Consider the following 21,651-nt stretch of genomic DNA (forward strand, 5'->3'; position numbering starts at 1 on the left):
AAGAAGTCCTCTTTAATGTATCTTTAAAAGGTACTATTGGACTTCCCTGGGTGTGTGATTTCGATCCCTGGTCAGGGAACTAAAATCCCACACGCCATACAGTGCAGCCAAAAAATTAAAAAAAGATACACAATAAAAGGTACTGTTGGGTGCTGACAAATTCCTCTTTAACAGAACAAGGAGCAACAGCAGAAGCAACATCATGAGCACAGCTCACCCTTCTCCACCCTAACTCATGTCTTTAGGAAATGCATGGGTCAAAAACTAAAACCTACACAAGTATTTCTAGCTAATGGGCCTGCATTTGCACATGCCCCTCCAGTCCTGGTATGCAGGAGGTTCTAAGAGCGTGCAGAGATTACAAATACAACATGACACTCCTTGGCACATTCATCTTCTAATCACTCTTGAATACATATGAAAATGGGAACTTCAAAATAACCCTCACTGAAGAACACCTGGCAACTAAATTTATGAAGCTGGCGAAAAGCTCAGGGCTCTATGCCTGAAATCTCCTTCCTTCTGGGACCCAAAAGAGACTCAGACAGTTGCAGCACAAGGAGAAAAAAAGGCCCAGAGGCGCACCAAAGTAGATTCCATCTGTTAATTCTGCTGTCCCTGCTGTCACGAAGGGAGAGCTGGGCAAGGAGAGCACGTTAATCCTCAGGACCAAAGACTCTTTTCTCCTGTATAAGAATCTTAGGAACACTTTGAAATTCTGAACTTTATAACATACACTATTATATACTTTATAACTTTATAATTTCAGATCACACTTCACTCATGTCTGTAGAAGCCACATGACTGCCCAGAGCACTGAACTGGGGGCCAAAAGAAAACTTCACCTCCTCCCAGCAGTTAACTCAGAATCACAGTGTTATGGAATGTTAGAGCTAGAAGGGACCTCAGAGATCATCTGGTTCAACAACTTCATTCTATGTCTGCTAAATCAGCAAAAGGATGATGATGATCTTAGTAACAGAAGCAATGGAAATACTCTCTATTCTTCAATAGTCACTCTGAATTTATGGTATTTTTTCAGATACTGCCACATTTTTCTCAAGATTGTGATTTCTTTACACTCTCTTCACAGGATTAAACTTTTAATTCCTAATACTAAAAAGAACTATTGCCAAAAAAAATTTCTCTATCCCTGATTTGGCTACTGGTTAATATTAATCATTTCTTATCTTTATTAAGTTATCTTAATACAGGCAATTATAAATATAATGCTTTCCTTTACCATTCATCAAAAATAAAGGCATTGGGGCTTCCCTGGTGGCGCAGCAGTTGAGAATCCGCCTGCCGATGCAGGGGACGCAGGTTCGTGCCCTGGTCTGGGAAGATCCCACATGCCGCGGAGCGGCTGGGCCGGTGAGCCATGGCTACTGAGCCTGCGCGTCCAGAGCCTGTGCTCCGCAACGAGAGAGGCCACAACAGTGAGAGGCCCGCGTACCGCAAAAAAAAAAAAAAAAAAAAAAAAAAAAAAAAAGGCATTGAGCTGCATGAGCTGCTTGTAAATCTTGGAGATTAATCCTTTGTCAGTTGCTTCATTTGCAAATATTTTCTCCCATTCTGAGGGTTGTCTTTTGGTCTTGTTTATGGTTTCCTTTGCTGTGCAAAAGCTTTTAAATTTCATTAGGTCTCATTTGTTTATTTTTGTTTTTATTTCCATTTCTCTAGGAGATGGGTCAAAAAGGATCTTGCTGTGATTTATGTCATAGAGTGTTCTGCCTATGTTTTCCTCTAAGAGTTTGATAGTGTCTGGTCTTACATTTAGCTCCTTAATCCATCTGGAGTTTATTTTTGTGTATGGTGTTAGGGAGTGTTCTAATTTCATACTTTTACATGTACCTGTCCAGTTTTCCCAGCACCACTTATTGAAGAGGCTGTCTTTTCTCCACTGTATATTCTTGCCTCCTTTATCAAAGATAAGGTGACCATAGGTGCATGGGTTTATCTCTGGGCTTTCTATCCTGTTCCATTGATCTATATTTCTGTTTTTGTGCCAGTACCATACTGTCTTGATTACTGTAGCTTTGTAGTAGAGTCTGAAGTCAGGGAACCTGATTCCTCCAGCTCCATTTTTCGTTCTCAAGATTGCTTTGGCTATTCGGGTCTTTTGTGTTTCCATACAAATTGTGAAATTTTTTGTTCTAGTTCTGTGAAAAATGCCAGTGGTAGTTTGATAGGGATTGCACTGAATCTGTAGATTGCTTTGTGTAGTAGAGTTATTTTCACAATGTTGATTCTTCCAATCCAAGAACATGGTATATCTCTCCATCTATCTGTATCATCTTTAATTTCTTTCATCAGTGTCTTATAATTTTCTGCATACAGGTCTTTTGTCTCCTTAGGTAGGTTTATTCTTAGATATTTTATTCTTTTTGTTGAAAAAAACAAACCCAATCCAAAAATGGGCAGAAGACCTTAATAGACATTTCTCTAAAGAAGATACACAGATTGCCAACAAACACACGAAAGGATGCTCAACATCATTAATCATCAGAGAAATGCAAATCAAAACTACAATGAGATATCATCTCACAGATGAATGAATGGCCATCATCAAAAAATCTAGAAACAATAAATGCTGGAGAGGGTATGGAGAAAAGGGAACACTCTTGCACTGTTGGTGGGAATGTAAATTAATACAGCCACTATGGAGAACAGTATGGAGGCTCCTGAAAAAACTACAAATAGAACTACCATACGACACAGCAATCCCACTACTGGGCATATACCCTGAGAAAACCATCATTCAAAAAGAATCATGTACCAAAATGTTCATTGCAGCTCTATTTACAATATCCAGGATATGGAAGCAACCTAAGTGTCCATCACCGGATGAATGGATAAAGAAGATGTGGCACATATATACAATGGAATATTACTCAGCCATAAAAAGAAACGAAATTGAGATATTTGTAGTGAGGTGGATGGACCTAGAGTCTGTCATACAGAGTGAAATAAGTCAGAAAGAGAAAAACAAATACCATATGCAAACACATATATATGGAATCTAAGAAGAAAAAAAAAAGGTCATGAAGAACCTAGAGGTAAGATGGGAATAAAGACACAGACCTACTAGAGAATGGACTTGAGGATATGCAAAGGGGGAAGGGTAAGCTGTGACAAAGTGAGAGAGTGGCATGGACATATACACACTACCAAACGTAAAATAGATAGCTAGTGGGAAGCAGCCGCATAGCACAGGGAGATCAGCTCGGTGGTTTTTGACGACCTAGAGGGGTGGGATAGGGAGGGTGGGAGGGAGGGAGACGGGACAGGGAAGAGATATGGGAACATATGTATATGTATAACTGATTCACTTTGTTATATAGCAGAAACTAACACACCATTGTAAAGCAATTATACTCCAATAAAGATGTTTAAAAAATTTTAAAAATAAAGGCAATACAGTAATGCAAAGTAAAGTTAGTTTAAATTTCATGTGCATGTCACAGTCAACTGAATTGTGCTTGGCAATGGATATTTTCCAAGGAACAGAAATGATTAAAATTACAAAATAAAACTCCAGCTTGAGAAATACAACTCAGTACAAAGAAATTGCAAAAGCACATTTTATAACTCAAGATTTTAGAAGAATATGCTAACCTGAAAACTTTTCCTAAGTGGGAGAAAAAAGAGTTATCTAACAAAACCCCTATTTTCCTACTGTGATCTACTGTAAATATACACTCTCTTCAAGCCAAAAGAATTAGAGTAAAAAGTTTTATACTTCCTGGAAAACTTGTTTGATCTGTGGATTTAATCCTATACGATAAAAATGTTCCAAGTATGAAATATAGAGTATAGATCCTTAGCTGTATTGCAAATGCTTTGGCATGCAGATTTTTCCCCGTATTTTAATGAAAACCAGATTTATTTATAAGTTGCTTTAATTTCATTCTCGAATGGAACAAGAGTATCATATGTTCTGAATTAGGATCTTACTCACATCCCATATCAATTATGTAACTCAAATGCAAGACAACTTAATTGTGTCAATCATATTCTGCTGACAAGATCATTAAATGTTAACAGAGAGCTTCCAACTTTTAACAGCCGTAGATTTTTTTGAATATAAGTTATTCTATGAAAAATATAGATGCCTCATAAAAATTTGGTATAAGTATTATAGCGTTTGACTTCTAATAATAATTTTTGAAATTAGGATATTATGAAAATAAAGTTTCTTTTTGATAACATCTTTATAAAGGTTTAGTTTTCACAAAGGTACATCAAATCTCACAGATAACACAGAAAATAAGCACAACAGAAAATTCTTAACTGCAATGCATTGCAATTCAAACCCTAAAAGTATATCAATATCAGATTAATCTCACAGAATATTGCTCTGTAACTCTACCTAGAAATAAACTGCCCAGATAAATCAATTACCATAACATTTATGTCTTAATTATTTTACAGCATTAAGGTTTAAAGACTAATGATTTAACTGCATTCTAACCAATTAATATAATTAGTCACTTACTAATGCTTTTCAAAACTTTGAAATCCAAAATAAGTGAATATACATTACATTTAAAACAAGATGAGGCTGTTAAAAAGATGTGCAATTTTAAAACATCATAACAGAGATGATGCAAACTGGCCACAGTATTTTGAAGTATACAGTTTTAAAAATTCATTTCTGACATGTAAAAATAACATTTTTATCAATTTTCTACTAATATGAATAAGATGGAGTTAATTTTTGTTTCTTTAAACAAATCAGAAAAAAAAACCCAATAAAGTAAATGACAACTGATTTAAAATGAAGCTATGGTAAAAGTATCACTTTTAGAAAAAGAAGACCTAAGTTTTAATAGTTCTGTCACATACTACCTTAATTATTTCTTAAATTTTATATGTATTTTTGTCCTTGTGATATATGACAATAAAAAAGAAAATAAACAGAAGTCACCAAGTTCAGGACCAAGAAAAAGGAGAACACATGTGACAACTAGTAGGATTAACATAGTTTATGAAAGACATTCAAATATGACTCTGACCTTCCTGGCAGTCAGAGTAAATAGGGAAAAACTACCTTTATACAGTTATTATTACTGGAATTCCTTTTTTTTAATTTTTGAGGTATAACTGACATACAACATTATGGAGTTGCTTAATTCTCCACATTTACACTATGCTATCAGCTTACAAAAGCATGTATATTTATAATATCTTATTTGGTCATCTCAACAACTTTGTTAAGAAGGCAGTACTGGCACCACCATTATGCCAGATGAAGAAACCTCAGGCCCAAAATTAAATTACATGGCCAAAAGAAGTTAAATTAATTTCCTGAGGTTACTGAATATGAAATGGAGAGAATTTACTCTTAGTCTAACATTCTTTATTTCACCTCTTATTGCCTTGAGTTCTTAGCCCTAAATTATAAAAGAAATTTATTGCGTAGAATTAAAAAAATTTTTTTTTATACAGCAGGTTCTTGTTATCTATTTTATACATATTAGTGTATATATGTCAATCCCAATCTCCCAGTTCATCCCACCACTACCCTGCTCCCTGCCGCTTTCCCCCTTTGGTGTCCATACGTTTGTTCTTTGCATAGAACTTTTTGAGTAACAGAAGTTGTCCTCAATATTTTTACAGCAAATACAAAAGCAAATTTCACATAAGTATGTCATTTAGCAACTGTTGATCAAAATAAGAGCAAAAAACTTAAAAGTAACTAGATAAAGCTATAGATAAAATAAAAAACAAGGTAGCTGTATCAGATGTGATAATGAATGTGGAAACCTATACAAAGTGCTATACAAAGGCACAATATCTTCCAATGATGAAAAATCATTAAGGACTTCTACTTACATTTTTTCGATCACATATTCTTGATGGTTCCTATCCAGATTTAAACTATACCATATTTTCCTTATAAATATGTATTTGCAGTTGTCTAAGTAGAATTCTTTCATGGAAGCCAACTTGTAAAATCTAAAACTCAAATATTGGAGCAGAACAACCAAACATTTAAATATAAAAGTCTGACGGGTTTTAGTGTTGTGGTTTAGAAACTATATATAATAATTTGATGACAATTAAAAGGATTCATTTAGCCTTTTCAAGTTTATTTTTCTAAAAATTTCATGTTACATGTAGTAAAAGGAAAAGTATAATTAATTTGGGATTTTTTCTGCCATAAAAAAGAGATGAGTCAACAGTCTTTAGAACCCAGTATTTTTTTTAACATCTTTATTGGAGTATAATTGCTTTACAATGTTGTGTTAGTTTCTGCTGTATAACAAAGTGAATCAGCTATATGTATACACATATTTCCATATCCCCTCCCTCTTGTGTCTCCTTCCCACCCTCCCTATCTTACCCCTCCTACATGGTAACAAAGCACTGATCTGATCTCCCTGTGCTATGTGACTGCTTCCCACTAGCTATTTTACATTTGGTAGCGTATGTATGTCCATGCTTCTCTCTCACTTCCTCCCAGCTTATCCTTCCCCCTCCCTGTGTCCTCAAGTCCATTCTCTACGTCTGCATCTTTATTCCTGTCCTGCCCCTAGGTTCATTAGAACCATTTTTTTTTAGACTCTATATATACGTGTTAGCATACGGTATTTGTTTTTCTCTTTCTGACTTACTTCACTCTGTATGACAGACTCCAGGTCCATCCACCTCACTACAAATAACTCAATTTCGTTTCTTTTTATGGCTGAGTAATATTCCATTGTATATATGTGCCACATCTTCTGTATCCATTCGTCTGTCGATGGACACTTAGGTTGCTTCCATGTCCTGGCTATTGTAAATAGAGCTGCAATGAACACTGTGGTACATGTCTCTTTTTGAATTATGGTTTTCTCAGGGTATATGCCCAGTAGTGGGATTGCTGGATCATATGGTAGTTCTATTTGTAGTTTTTTCAGGAGCCTCCATACTGTTATCCATAGTGGCTGTATCAATTTACATTCCCACCAACAGCTCAAGAGGGTTCCCTTTTCTCCACACCCTCTCCAGCATTTATTGTTTGTAGATTTTTTGACAATGCCCATTCTGACTGATGTGAGGTGATACCTCATTGTAGTTTTGATTTGCATTTCTCTGATGATTAATGATGTTGAGCATCCTTTCATGTGTTTGTTGGCAATCTGTATATCTTCTTTGGAAAAATGTCTGTTTAGGTCTTCTGCCCATTTTTGGATTGGGTTGTTTGTTTTTTTGATATTGAGCTGCACAGTATTTTTAAAATAAGAAAGGAGAAGGGCAGTGTAACATGGTTTGGTATTGTTTATAATATTGTTAAAAAACAGGGAATGAAACCAATTTTTTCTAATAATGCTTTATAACAGGATCTTACACAAGTATGTTGTAACGTTATCACTCTGACTTATCTTTATCACTATGGTTCGCTGAAAAGAGGCAGCAGTATTATCCACTCCCCTCCTCTGAGACCTTTACTGCCAGTGCTTTCTGCCTTCCCCCATCCCCCACCCAATCTTTCATATCCAGAAATTTCTCCTTTACTCTTCTCCAAGAGCTAGCTCATACCTGTCCTGCCCTTTCATGCCCCCATGGAATGCAAGAATTACACTGGCACATCAGAGGGTTCACAGCGCAGTGCTCTGCACATAATGAGCATCACTAGACATCTGCAGAGTGTTTTCTTCTCTATTATTACTCTGCCTCTGACTAATTTTTAAGTGTGTTGAGGGCAAGGGCTACATTTATTTTACTTCCCACAAGGGCTTAATATATATTTATTGAATTAATAAATGAATGGATACAATGTGAAATATTTTTCTTACCCACTATGGTCTCCAGACAAAAATTCTGAAATAGCAGCAGGAAGCTCTGTTTTAATAATTAAAAGATAAGATGACATAGCTGCAAACAGAATAAAAAGAGTTTCTATTAGAATTCTATAATTTTTAACCATTTAAAGAACAATCTATCTAGAAATATGTATGTCCATTTGGGCTATGACAGCATGTGGAAAATTAATTCATACTGTACTATCGTCAAAGATAGATATATACCAGGAATGGAGATAAATAACTTTGTAGAGAAGAATAATTGGTAAGCTCATTGGGTATCTTTTGTTTACATTTCAAGTCCAAGGCAAATGATTTAGGTAAAAGAAAGGGTCTTGATTATAGGCCACTTATAAATGAAATTTTGCTTGAAGTTTGGCCAAAACTCTTAATGTTATTCCCCTGTCCAAGGCATTAGCGGTTAGTTTAGCAACATTTGATATAGGTACAGGAGATAAATAAGTATAGCTAATAAGTTTGATTATTTGTTCTTTCTTACTAGAGAGAGACCTCCCCGCAGAAGTCTCACTCCCTCTCTCTCCTTTTCTCTGCCACTGTCCTCCCACACATATTTTGGACACGTTATTATAAAATAACAAAATGTGCAGTGAGTTACATTTTAAGTTGTCCTCTAAAATAGATGAGAAAAGATTCAATTGCAACTATTAAGCATATTAAAGAGACAAGGCTTATAACTTTTATTCCATTTTATTTACAGGGCTCATCTGTATTATGCAATCAAAACCTGAAGCTAGCATTATTTCTCACATTCTATCAGACAGGATCCAAGAACTTTTATAGCATTTTAATAATGATCCTATTTCTGGTATAGCTATAAAAAAAACCCCACATCTTCTCATTTATATGTAAATAATTGAGTTTAAACTTAAATGCTTAAGTATATAGAAACCCAGATGATTTAGAGTCAGTTTAACAGAGTAATAATCTCTGTTTCCCCCAGAGATTAAGTATATATTTAAAAAGAGCCAACAAGAATATGTCCATGAAGAATAGAGTGTACTCTGTGTGCATGTTAATTTTATTACTTATTTATATTTCAGGAAACATTTCACTTTCTCCTTGGACCTACAAAAACTAAGAACACAAATGAATGCCAAGGCTGAATGGCAAAAATCTGGGGAAAAACTGATTAAAAGGCTCAAAGAGTTTAAGAATAAGAATGTATGTTTCTCAATAAACATATTTATAAGTAGCTGAACTTCACAATTATTACAGTGCTGTGTGACCACTCAATCCTGGGGGAAAAAAAAAGCATATATACTAGTTTGTGTATAAATTTACATGAAGATAGGCAACGTTTACATATACAAACACATACAATCTTTTTTTTTTTTTTGGTAAAACAACATGTACTTATGGCAATGTAAAATTTAGAACAGTTAAGTAAATAGTCACTTCTCTGCAATGAAAATATACACATTCACATTTTCCAGTTTATGACTATTTCTTTTTTCCCAGCAGAAGTACAGCTGTTGAAATAAAGCCTTTTCCTCAGCAGAAGTACAGTACATTTCTCCAAACTCTCTGTTAGTTATGGGACATTACAATTAATTGTATGTGAAAAGGTATTCTAAGTTGTTCATATTCTCATAAGGAAAAATGCTACCAATTTGGTACAGAACAGAAGGAAGGTTTAGATTAACCTTCTCCACTAAAGGATTTGGGGGTCTTTGTTTATAATACTTTATCTATTCCAAAGAATCATACACATATGGTGTGATGATGAAAATCATGAACTGAATATTCTGAAACTGGCCTAGAGCTACTTAAATATATCTTGCAAGGAAAAAAAAAAGTACTTGAAAACAAGGAATGCAGACTTCCTACACAATGTAATTTATTATCTGCCCATCAGTCTTTCTTGCTTGGATTAATCCAATACCACATGCTTTTCTAAAGTTTCAGACATTCATCTCTTTCAGTAATTTTCTATTATTTCTTTTAGATCTTTAGTTGTAAAAAGCTTCAATGAATATGAGATCATATTTCTTCCTAATATACAATCTGTCATTCTTCCCAGAATTTCTATTAGCCCCTGGCTAATCATTTGATCACTTTTATCCTCTGTTGTAGCCTTAACTCTTTGGTTTTCAAATAGGAGTCCTATTTCATTAGATTCCAGTCTGAAGAATCATGTATATTTCAAGAAATATGAACTCACCAAACATATGTTTCTCTCTCAGAAAAAAAGATCTCAGCATACAAGATATAAATATAATAAAACATGTAAAATACTGCTTCTTAGAGAATGCTGGTGTTTGTTTTAAGAGCTACAAAACCACAGAGCTCATGATGGCAAAAAACTCCACTGATTAAGCAAGTAAAACAAAGAAAGACACTATCCTTTTCACTGTCCAGATTATTTTTTCCTAACCACAAGAAAACGTTCATGCAAGGACTAGCACCTTAACATATTATATGTAGTACAGAGACAAACAAACAAAAATTACTGAATATACATTAAGTTAGGAATACATCTTAGATTTACATAAAAAGAACAGTCAGCTCAATAAAATAAAGGGGAAAAGTTTTAAAGTATAAATTCAACAGGAATGCTCATATATCCATTGTTTTTAACCCAAACGTTCACTAGCCGCAAAAGCTGCTTGCCACACCTTTCATCTCATGTCTTCTATTAATAGCATAAGGAAGTGTTTAAGGACTTATCTTAGAGACAGGTCATAAGCAAGAACTTGTAAATGATTTTTGCTGACATCAATACATAGTATAGACTCCTAATACAAGACACACCATGTTGTCCTTTAAATTAATAGCTGTAACAGGGTCATCCACAAGAGCCATGGTTATAGCTAAGTGGTTCTGGCCTTCATACCACCAAAGCCAGAATTAGGGCTAGAAGACATACCTTGGTGACAGGTATTCAACCATTACAAATCATTTAGTTTCACCATATTAACTAAATAGGTATTCTTTTCTCCTTCATTTTAAACATAACAAATAGAACTCATTTAATAGAAACTGCCCTGGGAGGGAAATAAAAAATCTGTCAACTTAATCGAAACACAGAAGTTGAAAGTATTCTTTAAAAGCCATGTGGAGAAGCAACTGTTCTATTAAGAAATGACTAAAATAGGGTAAAATTTGATTAGGCAATAGCAAGTAGTAAGGTATTAATATCGGTTGATCTAATCATAAAGAAAAACACATGAGTTGGGAGCATGGAGGCTGAGGGGAGAGATGTCAAAAACACAAAAGGGAAAAGTGCTCTGGAGGAGAAGAATTATAAGAACAGCAAACATTTGGGGGCTCAGTATGCCTATTCTAAGTGATTTGCAAGTTATTTCCTCATTTAAAGTTAAGTTTAAATTTATTTCCTCACCACGGAACCTGTGAGGTAGATATTATTTATTTCACAGGTGAGGAAATGGAGGCACAAACAGTTAACTTGCCCAAGCTAGTGATGGTGGAAGCAGCCCGTCTGGCTTGAGAAATCTGGACTATTAACTGTTACGGTATAAGAAAGTGCAGAGAAGCAAACTGGAGAAGAAATCCACCACAGGCAAAAAAAAATAAGAAAAGTGTATCAAAAGGACCACTCCCCAGCATTATTCTTTTTTTTTTCATCTGCATTTAAACAACAAATTGCTTCCGAATGCTGAGTTTAGCAGTTGGGTTCAAAGAAAATAAAGAATTTCTACAACACAGAACATAAGTTAGAAGCATTAAAAACACTTAGAATGTTCATTTCACTTTGAGATGTATTTTCATTTCAGTTTGTAGCTGGTTTGGTAAACTGTTTAGTCAAGATTCCTCAGACAGGCTAAGGAGTTTCATGATAGGACTACTGCATTTACCACTATGATTCTACTGAATCTACAGCTATTACTGTAGTTCAGAAGAGAAAGTGTCCTGTTCTCACATATTTGAGATATTAACACTACACTGAAATTGAAAAAAATTAATACAAAAACCAATTCTTCTTCCCACAAACCCTGTACTCTCATAGGCTACTTTTCTCAGGACGCCCTAAAAAAAAAGACAAAGCTTCAATTGGAGTGTGGACCTAAGAAACCATTAGTTTACAAAAATAATTATCCTTTTTGTTAAACACTTAAAAACATGTATGAAGATAAGATTATGTAGATCTATTTTTAAAACAGAATTAGGTTTTCAGCACTTGGAATAAGTTCAGCAACTTCTTGAAGGATTAGTCAGCCAGCTCTAAATAGATGTACTATGGGAGGAAATAATAAGTTTGCCTTTCCTTCTAGGAGAGATTCAGTTTTACTTCAAACATGTTTTTAGTCATGGACAGCAAATGGTTTATTCTATTTAAAGTGTCTTATTAACCTGGTGTTCCTACTAAATGTCCAAATGCCACTGAAATTATATCTCCATTCAAAATAATACACAACACAATCTCTCTCATTTTTAAAAAGGACTTTTAAAAAAACTCTGAAAACAAGGTCATTTCCCTAATTTGTGCACAAATGGAAATCAAAAATATATGGAGCAACTTTTCCCCCCATAACCCTAGGAAAATATATATCTTTTGTTTTACTATTTATCAAGATCTTAAACTTGAATAAAAACTGACCAGAATATTTACTATTCTGAGAACCCTATAATTAAACTTCAATTACCAATTGTTACTAAGAAATACATTATTTTCAAAACCTCTTTAAAGTGACATGTAACCAGTAAATTTTGTCAAAGGACGGAGTTGGAAGAAAGACTCCCCTTCCAAATTTCCTTTATTTCTCCTATTCTAAGACAGTGCTTTCTAGAATTTCTGGACAACACTATTCAGGTCTCAAAAATGCCGCAGTTTGACTACAGATGAGCTGACCAGCAGATGGCGCTCTAACAGCACGCCCAATCCTTGTATCCCAGGAGCTGGTACAAACCAGTAATTCTAAAAGACTACAGTTACCTTACCAAAAAAAAAAAAAAAAAAAAAAAATACACACACACATACACACAAACACACATATATATTTCAGTAAGAAAGTAAAGCCAAAGAGTTTCTAACAATATTAAATCACGATTTTGAAAAATACTGAGAATTTGAAATTTTTATAGTTCTCAACTGAGAATGATCTTATTTATACCTTTCTGCTTATGAGATTTAGAAACTATGCTACTTGACCACATAAAAGGGCTGCTGAGTTTCTCTTAAAACTTAGATACCCAAACTGAGGCGTTAATCAAGGCTGCTGGAGCAGGTCTGTGGGATCTCTGCCAGGCTGGAAAATCTGGGTCATTCTAACAATTTCAGAAGGTTTCAGTAAGTCTACTAACGTTTAGGGTTCCCCTTTCACAATATGTAACAGTGACTCAATCTTTATTCTCCTTTAAAGAACTAAGGAAAGAATATGCTTTCCATAGTAGTCCTTCATATTTTAAAAGAGCAAAATAAGAATTTAACGTACTAGGAGCTGCTCACCTTGCAGTTTTGAGCTGGGCAAGAAATGAAACCAGAAATGACATCAATTAACTTCACTTTTATCACTCTCATCAGAGTTAACAGGACTTTCAACTTGACTAAAGATGATTTGAGGTTTACTGCTTGATTTCTAGGGATATTTTAGCCAACTGAGTGGTCTATCTCAGGAGTTCAAACACTTGTGAAACTACTTACCTTGGTTTTTAGGAAAAGAATCTCATATTGCAACACAATTAGAGGAACTATGTGGAAACTACCTGTACTTATTTGCCATTACAGTTCTTAATCCTTTAACTTGTAGTCCACTAAATTCAAACTCTCAGCCAGAGTCCTCTTCCCTCTAACAGCATTAAATATTAAAACTCCCAGATGCTTCTTTTCTGACTTTATGTCCAAGCAACAATGACTCTCAGCAAATGCCCCTCCAGTGCCTGAGGCATCGGGCAGCTGGGGGCTCTCTGGCTCTGGCCTATTTTGGGCCCCTAATACATCAGTGTTGGGAGGCAATCAGGAATTGCTTCTAAGTAGTATTTTACTACGTGGCTCTCCATTTTCTAAAGGTAATTGTTTCCATAACCCTAGAAAAAGAGTGCTAAATTTAGTGAGTCACATTTTTTTCTATTATAAAGTTTTGAGATTTTTCAAAGACAGTAGATCTTTCCAATCTGTTAGACCACACTAGTGCCCTGTGACTAATACTTGGTGTGTGAGTGTACTGGGGAAAAAATGTTTTCTGTGAAGTTCTGACAGTCGATTTTTCCCTAAAGAAACCATACGCTCACTTATGCATTTTGTGTGGTCTTCTCTTGCCAGTTTTTAAAGGAGTACCAAACCAGGTCACTGGCTTTTCCTTCTCTCCCTCCTTCTCTTATTCCTTACTTTCTTCCTATAATAAATAAGATTTATTAAACACCTAGTAAGTGCTAGGTACTTAAGAGCATAAATGAATGAGCAAAATTACTTAGATATACGGAATACAAAGATGTAGGGAATAAACTGAGTCTTACTAAAAGATCCATGTAACAAATATTGATCAAGGACAATTCATGATCATATTGCTTCTAAAGGCCCCTGTTTCATTTTTCTCATCGATTCATCAGGGGCATAGAATCCCAGGAAAACTGAGAAATGTTTAAATGTTACAAAGAGTAAAAGAGTTAGGAAGCATTAATCTAAAACATGATTATCCAACCTGAAAGCAGAAGATTTTAAAATACTTTATCTATTTTACATAAATAAGATCTAATTCTCCTCAATATTTTCAATCTTTTAATTTTTATATAATTCTAAATTATAAACCACTCTATGGGCTTTCAAATTTCTTTCTATCATTTATATAGTATATAAAATTGTCTCCTTGAAGCAAAATCTTAGGCTTTTAAACAGAATTTTTAAAAATTGTCTCATTCATTCAACAAATATTATTTATTGAGTTCCTCTACCAGAAACTAGGTCAAGTTATGAAAACACATAGTTCCTGTCCCCAAGGAGTTTTAAAAATCCTCAACATTTAATCTTTTCATAGCTTTTCAAGCATTTATTATATCAGAGCAGAAAGAACAAAGCCTTTAGAAGTAGACAAAGTGAGATTTGAGTTCTGGCTGTATTAAGGGGTAACGGTAAGCAAGTCATTTATCCTTTCTGAGCACTGATTTCGACCTCTGTAAAAGGAGGATAATATCATCTACCCTGAAGAGCTGTTGTAAGTATAATTAAAGCGTCTGGGAGGAGGCTTGACCTAAAGACAAGCTATTATATTATTTTTCATTTCTAAACAACCACTGAAAAACTCCAATTATTTATATGATAGTGAATATACTATCTTTCAAAAATGCTATCTGAACTATATTATATATGCAAATAGGCATGTAAGAAGTGCAAAAATTTAATCTGATGCTATACACTTCATATCATCTTATAAATATTCAATGCATTTCCAACTAACAAAGAGAAAAGTCAAAATCCATTTGGAAAGAATAAGATTAAATAAGTCATATGCACAACATATTAAAGATCCTCCCAAATAAGTATGCTGTTTCTTCTCAAGCATACATCGCTTAGTGCTGTTAAGGGCTTCCACAGACCTAGCTTAGATTAATCAAGAAATTACTTGTAAACCTGGAGTTCCTAGATTTTAACCTCAGAGGCTCAGCATCTGCCCTAAAGGGTAGTTCTAAGAACTGAGACTCCCCTTTCTGAAAAAGAACAGCAACCATGAAAGCTTTTAGAGCAGTAGTTTCTGACTTGTTAAAGATACCTAAGAAAAGACCAAATCATCTTTTGAACCAAGCATAACCCTCCCACAAAACTTTCCTGTAATAAAAATATTTTAATGCTCTGAAAGAATTAACATGCCTATCAAAGTGCTAAATTAGAATGTGACTTTTGTGGTAAGAAGGGACCTTAAGCTTCATGCTTTTCCCATCCTACCCCCAGAAATTTAACAAAGAGGAAACTGAAGCTGAGAGGAATTTTCCCAACACACATGGCTACCCAATGGCAGAGACTGGAGCAGACAGAATTCAACGTATCTGACTTCCAACCCAGTGTTCTGCTCACAAGAGCAAGCTTCCAATTCTATTATAATAAAGGAATGATTATATGCACATCTTGCTAAGACAAAAGAAAAAAAAGCTCCAAAAATATGTTTCAGTTATTATTTAGTGGGCTCTCAATAAATAAACTTTTAACCAATGTGAAGAAAATCATGAGGACATTATTCTAAAAACTGAATAAGCATTACCAGCTTTTCTGAATTTGAGGGACATTAAAAATTTCTGTGACTGCTTCTAAGTCACTTTTTAAAAAAAGTTTCTGAAACCAAGCATGCAAATCAACAAACAGAATTGGAAGAACTGATGATTTATCTGCCACCAAATGCAGGAATTCTTTCTAGAACATTCTGACAACTGACCAACCAGCTGTTTGAATGTTTTCAGGGATACAGAGCTTTTTCAAAGGAGTGTAGGCCATCTCCATTATCACACAGCTTAGCATTCATTCCAAATGAAACCAGACCAGCTTCACTGTAGATTTCTACCCATTAGAACCAGTTCTGCCCTCCAGAACAATACTAAATTAGTCTAGTATCTTTCTGTATTTCATGTTCAGCTTTTCAAATATTTAAAGCTAGTGATAAGTCTAGAAGTCCCCTTTTCTTCTTGATAAATATAGCTAGAATATTAAAAAGTACTTGGAAATAGCACATATAAATCATATTCAGCTCCATTAAGCTTAATAAAAAGGTTTATCCAGTTCCAAGTATTGTGCTAGGTTTTGGGACTACAAAGAGAAATAAGACATAATCCTTGCCTTGGAGGAGCTGACAATATAGTGGGGAAGTAAAAGCATATACAGAGATAACTTCAACCTAATAACAGCAAGTGCTAAAATAGAGTCATGTACAATAATAGTTGCACACCAGATTAGGGAACAAGGAAGAGATCAGGGTGAAGGATACAGAGAATACAACAGCAGGCATTTTGCCAGTCACAAATTTAGATCCAAAGTCCTAGGTTGAAAACTCTACATAAAGTAAACAATAGTTAACCCTAATCCAAACAAAATGTGCTTCATGGTTCTTACTAATCATATAGAGAGGAAAATAAGGGATTGAAAATATCAAAACATACTTTCACATTAGCAACATTACAAGTGCACATTTAAGCAATACATATTTGCTAAAATAAAGTATTCCAAAGTAGACCTTAAAATCAATGATATTATATAGATTCATTAGGTAAGAGACTGGTTACTAACTGCTAATGTGAAGAGTGAAGTGTATGTTAACAAGGAAATTATTTGGTATGACATCCAAGAAAGCATTCTTCTCCTTTAATAATATTTTTTTTTGCCCTGAAAATTCAAAGAATTAAAACATGAATGTTCAGGATTTCCAAAACAATGGCAAATACAATTTATTGTTGGAATGTTAATTTTTTCCTTGACCAAGAAACTCATTAAAGATGGAATTTTGTTGAACAATACTTAAAGTGAAAGAGTTCAGATCTCGAGTATCAGTTAAACTTTATTAAAGCTGTCATCTTTAAATTATTTTGAACTGTCACAGATAAGAAACAAGATTAAAATTTCCTCTGACCATACCTTCTTGAATAAGATCCAAAGTGCATATCAACCTTCTCTGTGTATTTAACCTTAAAGTAAAAGTATTTATTTAGCACTCCAGTCAATGGTAAAAGAAAATTAAGATATTGTTCAGCATTTGTAACTTCTTTACAACATATACAAACATGATTCCCATAGTATTTTGGATTTAAATGTTTAATACATTTAGTCAATAACTATCAATAATTAAAAGTAATTTTTGTTTCTACATAGTTCTTGATATCAGGATCATTTTTTAATGGGAACAAGATGCAATACTTTTCAGTTGTCTCCAGTTTGTTTATTTTGTAAACCACGTGGTCATTTTCAATTTCTTGGTTACAAAAGGAGATTGCCTTTCCACACCTGACACAGCCATGGAACACCACTCCCTCTAAAGCAGTACACATCACTGGGGGTGATCAGGACAAAAGTAGAGGGGAAATACACTTCAGAATCACCTGTAGAGTTTTTCCAAGCTGTACCTCACCACTATTACAACTACAGAAAGCTCATGCTTTAGAGGGGTGTTGCAGACCTAATAACAAGATTGAAATCAAGGGTTTAGCTGCAACTGAATTTAGAAACTATTGTCCTACAAGATTAAAAAAAAAAAAAAGAGTAATGAGGACAACACACAGAGCTTCTGAGACACCTATGTCTACAGAGGTTCAGGTTCCCAGCTAGACCTGTAGAAGGCAAGAAACCAAAGGAGGATATCATTTCCATCACATTTATGCATAAGCAGTGCACTTCCAATTGCTTACCTCCAATATTCTGAATTATTATGGTGCCTGCTACCACCACCTAAAAAAGAACAAATGTATTCAGAAGATGAAAGGGGAAATAATACAAAAGGATCAGTATTTTATTAAAATCCAATAACTAAGACTTAAAAACAGATGAAGAAATTGAGTGAAGAGAAACTGAAAAGAATACACTTTGCCAGCCATTTGTAATACATAAAACTAAGAATCATCACATTATAAAAAACCCTTTCTTTGGGGCTTCCCTGGCAGTGCAGTGGTTAAGAATCCACCTGCCAATGCAGGGGACACGGGTTCAAGCCCTGGTCTGGGAGGATCCCACATGCCGCGGAGCAACTAAGCCTGTGTGCCACTACTGAGCCTGCGCTCTGGAGCCCCCGAGCCACAACTACTGAGCCCATGAGCTACAACTACTGAGGCCCGTGCACCTAGAGCCAGTGCTCAGTGACGAGAAACCACCGCAATGAGAAGCCCACGCACAACAACGAAGAGTAGCCCTCGCTCGCTGCAACTAGAGAAAGCCCACGCACAACAACGAAGACCCAACGCAGCCAAAAATAAATAAATAAGTATATTTTTAAAAAAACCCTTTCTTTAATAGTTCCATGGTTACTATGAAGAACACTTTTGTACGTTTTCTTGGCAGTCATTTTTAAACAGTTAAAAGTGTTAAAAATCTAGTAATCAATGGTTATCAAAGTACCAAAAACTGAAACTGAATCTATCTGCTTTCATTCTCCCGTTTTTACTGGTTTTATCACTTTGCTTTGTTAGGTAGACTGAGACTGTTTGAGGTGTGTTGTGTCAATGCCGTACTGCATAGAAGGGGATAATATAGTCTGCAGAGTGTATCAGCTTGGCATACACCAAGCCTTGAACATCCCTGTCGCAGGGATTAATAAAGTCTAGAGCAGAAAACTCTAGAGCCCACATATTCTCACACCTGAAAATTGAAGCAAAATGTTTCAAACTCAATAATATGAACTGGACTGTGTGCAAGACAACAGGAGGTGGTAAAGAGTGTAATATATTGGAGAAGTCCTCCGTTTCAAAATGGGCAGCTGCTGCACAGCTCTGGCCAGTTGCTGACATGTGAGAATGTGAATCCAGTGTAGCTCAATCTTCTGCTTTTTCAAGAAAAGTCAGAAATTGAATTCTTTTAAAATATCATAACTCTTTGTTGGCAATCAGCTAAAACTAAAAAAGATTTGAGCCAAACAAAATATGCCTGAGGACTATGTTCAGCCTGCAGGCTTGCTAACTTGTGATCTTTGATGACATTCCTGGGAAACTCAAGATAGCACTTTATCCATTCTTGGTCATCAGATGTACTCAGGAGAAATGATTAAACATTCTGCTTCCACTTGGGTCTTTTAGTCACTTATATCTTGGTGGATCTGTACCTCCAATGTATGTTTTGAGCTGACTAGCTATCTAAGATCATTACTACATGGACTGGGAAGAGATGACCCTTCCTCTCCTAGGAATTCCATCAGTGACACAGCATTTGCCTATCCTGGGAATAAACTAAGTTATTGAGACCTAGAAGCCTTGGGGTCTGGAAAGCAGGGATAATGATAGAAACACTTGGCAAGGTGTCTTTGAATGTGTTAACTGCCACTCTAACATTTTCCAGAAAAATCTCTACATATCAACCCATTTAAAAATTAGTTCCAGGGGCTTCCCTGGTGGCGCAGTGGTTGAGAGTCCGCCTGCCGATGCAGGGGACACAGGTTTGTGCCCCGGTCTGGGAAGATCCCACATGCCGTGGAGCGGGCCATGGCCGCCTAGCCTGCGCGTCTGGAGCCTGTGCTCTGCAACGGGAGAGGCCACAATGGTGAGAAGCCCGCGTACTGCATAAAAAAAAAAAATTAGTTCCAAAGAGTCACAGTCATTTGTGAAAAGACTTTTTTGAAATTTCTGTATACTATCTTTCATATGCAATTGATACCTATTGTCAATCACGTATGAAATTTGGATTTTTCTAAGAATATACTGCAAAAAGCAATAATATCAGCTTATTGATGACTATCTTCCCATTTTTTGTCTGAATTTAAGCATTTTTGATCTAGAAAGTCAGTATATCTTTCTATCAATCTATTGATCTATCGATCTATCGATATTTCCAGTGCCTAGCACAGTACATGGCACATGGTATTTGCTCAATAAATATTTGTTTGACAAGTACATAAATCCATTTATAAACAATTAAAAATTTTCCTTAAAAAGTTCAAAGCATTTCAAAAATATTTAATTTTCAGAACAATGTTACCCTATCATATGTCATATCCATATTCATATAATATCTGGAAAGTAGGAAATAGGAAAGTTTCAACCCAACTGTGGAAGTTGACAGAAAATATTAAACAAACAAACAAACAACTCCTCATTTAGAGTATTCTCTGTCTGTGTATCTGTCTACTAAGAACTGTGTACATACATTAAAATGATAATGCAAATATTGTAGAGTTTTAGGAAAAGGGACTCTCAATAATCCATGTTCTTCTTGTAGAGTCTGCTGCTATCCAAGGAATGCAGGAAACAACAATGTGAAATAACAGTGATGATGCTTAGTCATGTTTACAGATTATATTAAATTAATTGGAGAGTTTTCTTATATAAATAACATTTTCTTCTTCTTCCTTGATTAAACTGGATACAGTTAATTGATCATGATTATACCAAACATCCTGATCTTCAAGAAAGAGAAATTGTTTAGATGATTAACAAAAACCTTTACCCTCAAAAGTAACATAGTCTCCATTTAGTTCAAGTTTCAGGCTATTAAGATAAACTCCAAACCATGAGGTTACATAGTATGATTTAAATATTCTCTTTTGTGCTTTAAAACCAAAGTTAATTTGAATGTAAATACACATTCCCCCCCACCATTACATAGCTATATCTTTTTCCTCCCAGACTTACTTCTTAGAAGTTAGTTCGGCCATCTACAAATACAGCATGGTTTTATATTAAAAACAAAACAAACAAAAAATACAAACAACAGATTTTAAAATGAAAAGAAAAAGTCCTGTTCGGAGCCAACATGTAAATGGGTTTTAGAAGTATGATAGCTCTTCAGAAATAAAAAATTATTAAAGCACTAACAATAATATTTAACTACTGATTACCTGTGGAAGAAGACAGTATTTCCTCTACCCATTAAATTAGTTTAGTATGCCTATCACAGATGAATGCCCAATAAATACTGTTGTTATTTCTCTTATTCTAAGGAGGAAAAGTAGTAGATTTTGAGTCTGGAGTCCTATGTAATACTGGCCTGAGTAATTGTAGACAAATAGCCTCCTTCCCTTCTCTGGGCCTTAATTTCCTAACCTATAAATGAGGGGACATCTACATCATCTTTTAGCACTGTTCAGCTCTTAAATGATATGATCTTCTAATTATTAGTTTTTTAAAACATGCTGTAAGTTTAATTCCATGCTTCTATCTTGTCCTGTCTTCACGAGAATTTACTCAGATAATATCATCAAAATTAATAAGAAAAACTTAAAGCAGGCCATCATTACTGATTTAAAATTATACAAGTCATTGTTCTCCT

General features: G+C 34.9%; 1 protein-coding gene across 2 annotated transcripts in view; it reads right to left on the bottom strand.

The window, feature by feature from the left end:
• The window catches only part of SLC38A6 (solute carrier family 38 member 6), a 146,946-nt gene that overhangs the window by 105,568 nt on the left and 19,727 nt on the right, over nt 1-21,651 (bottom strand). For both annotated transcript variants that reach the window (XM_067028383.1, XM_059059668.2), the window contains exons 5-6: nt 18,090-18,129; nt 7,785-7,863 (exon numbers count right to left, since the gene is read on the bottom strand). In XM_067028383.1, coding sequence (XP_066884484.1) covers nt 7,785-7,863; nt 18,090-18,129 — 119 coding nt within the window. The remainder of the gene's footprint in view (nt 1-7,784; nt 7,864-18,089; nt 18,130-21,651) is intronic.

Source organism: Kogia breviceps, chromosome 3 (assembly GCF_026419965.1).
Source record: "Kogia breviceps isolate mKogBre1 chromosome 3, mKogBre1 haplotype 1, whole genome shotgun sequence".
In the NCBI taxonomy this organism is placed as follows: domain Eukaryota; kingdom Metazoa; phylum Chordata; class Mammalia; order Artiodactyla; family Physeteridae; genus Kogia; species Kogia breviceps.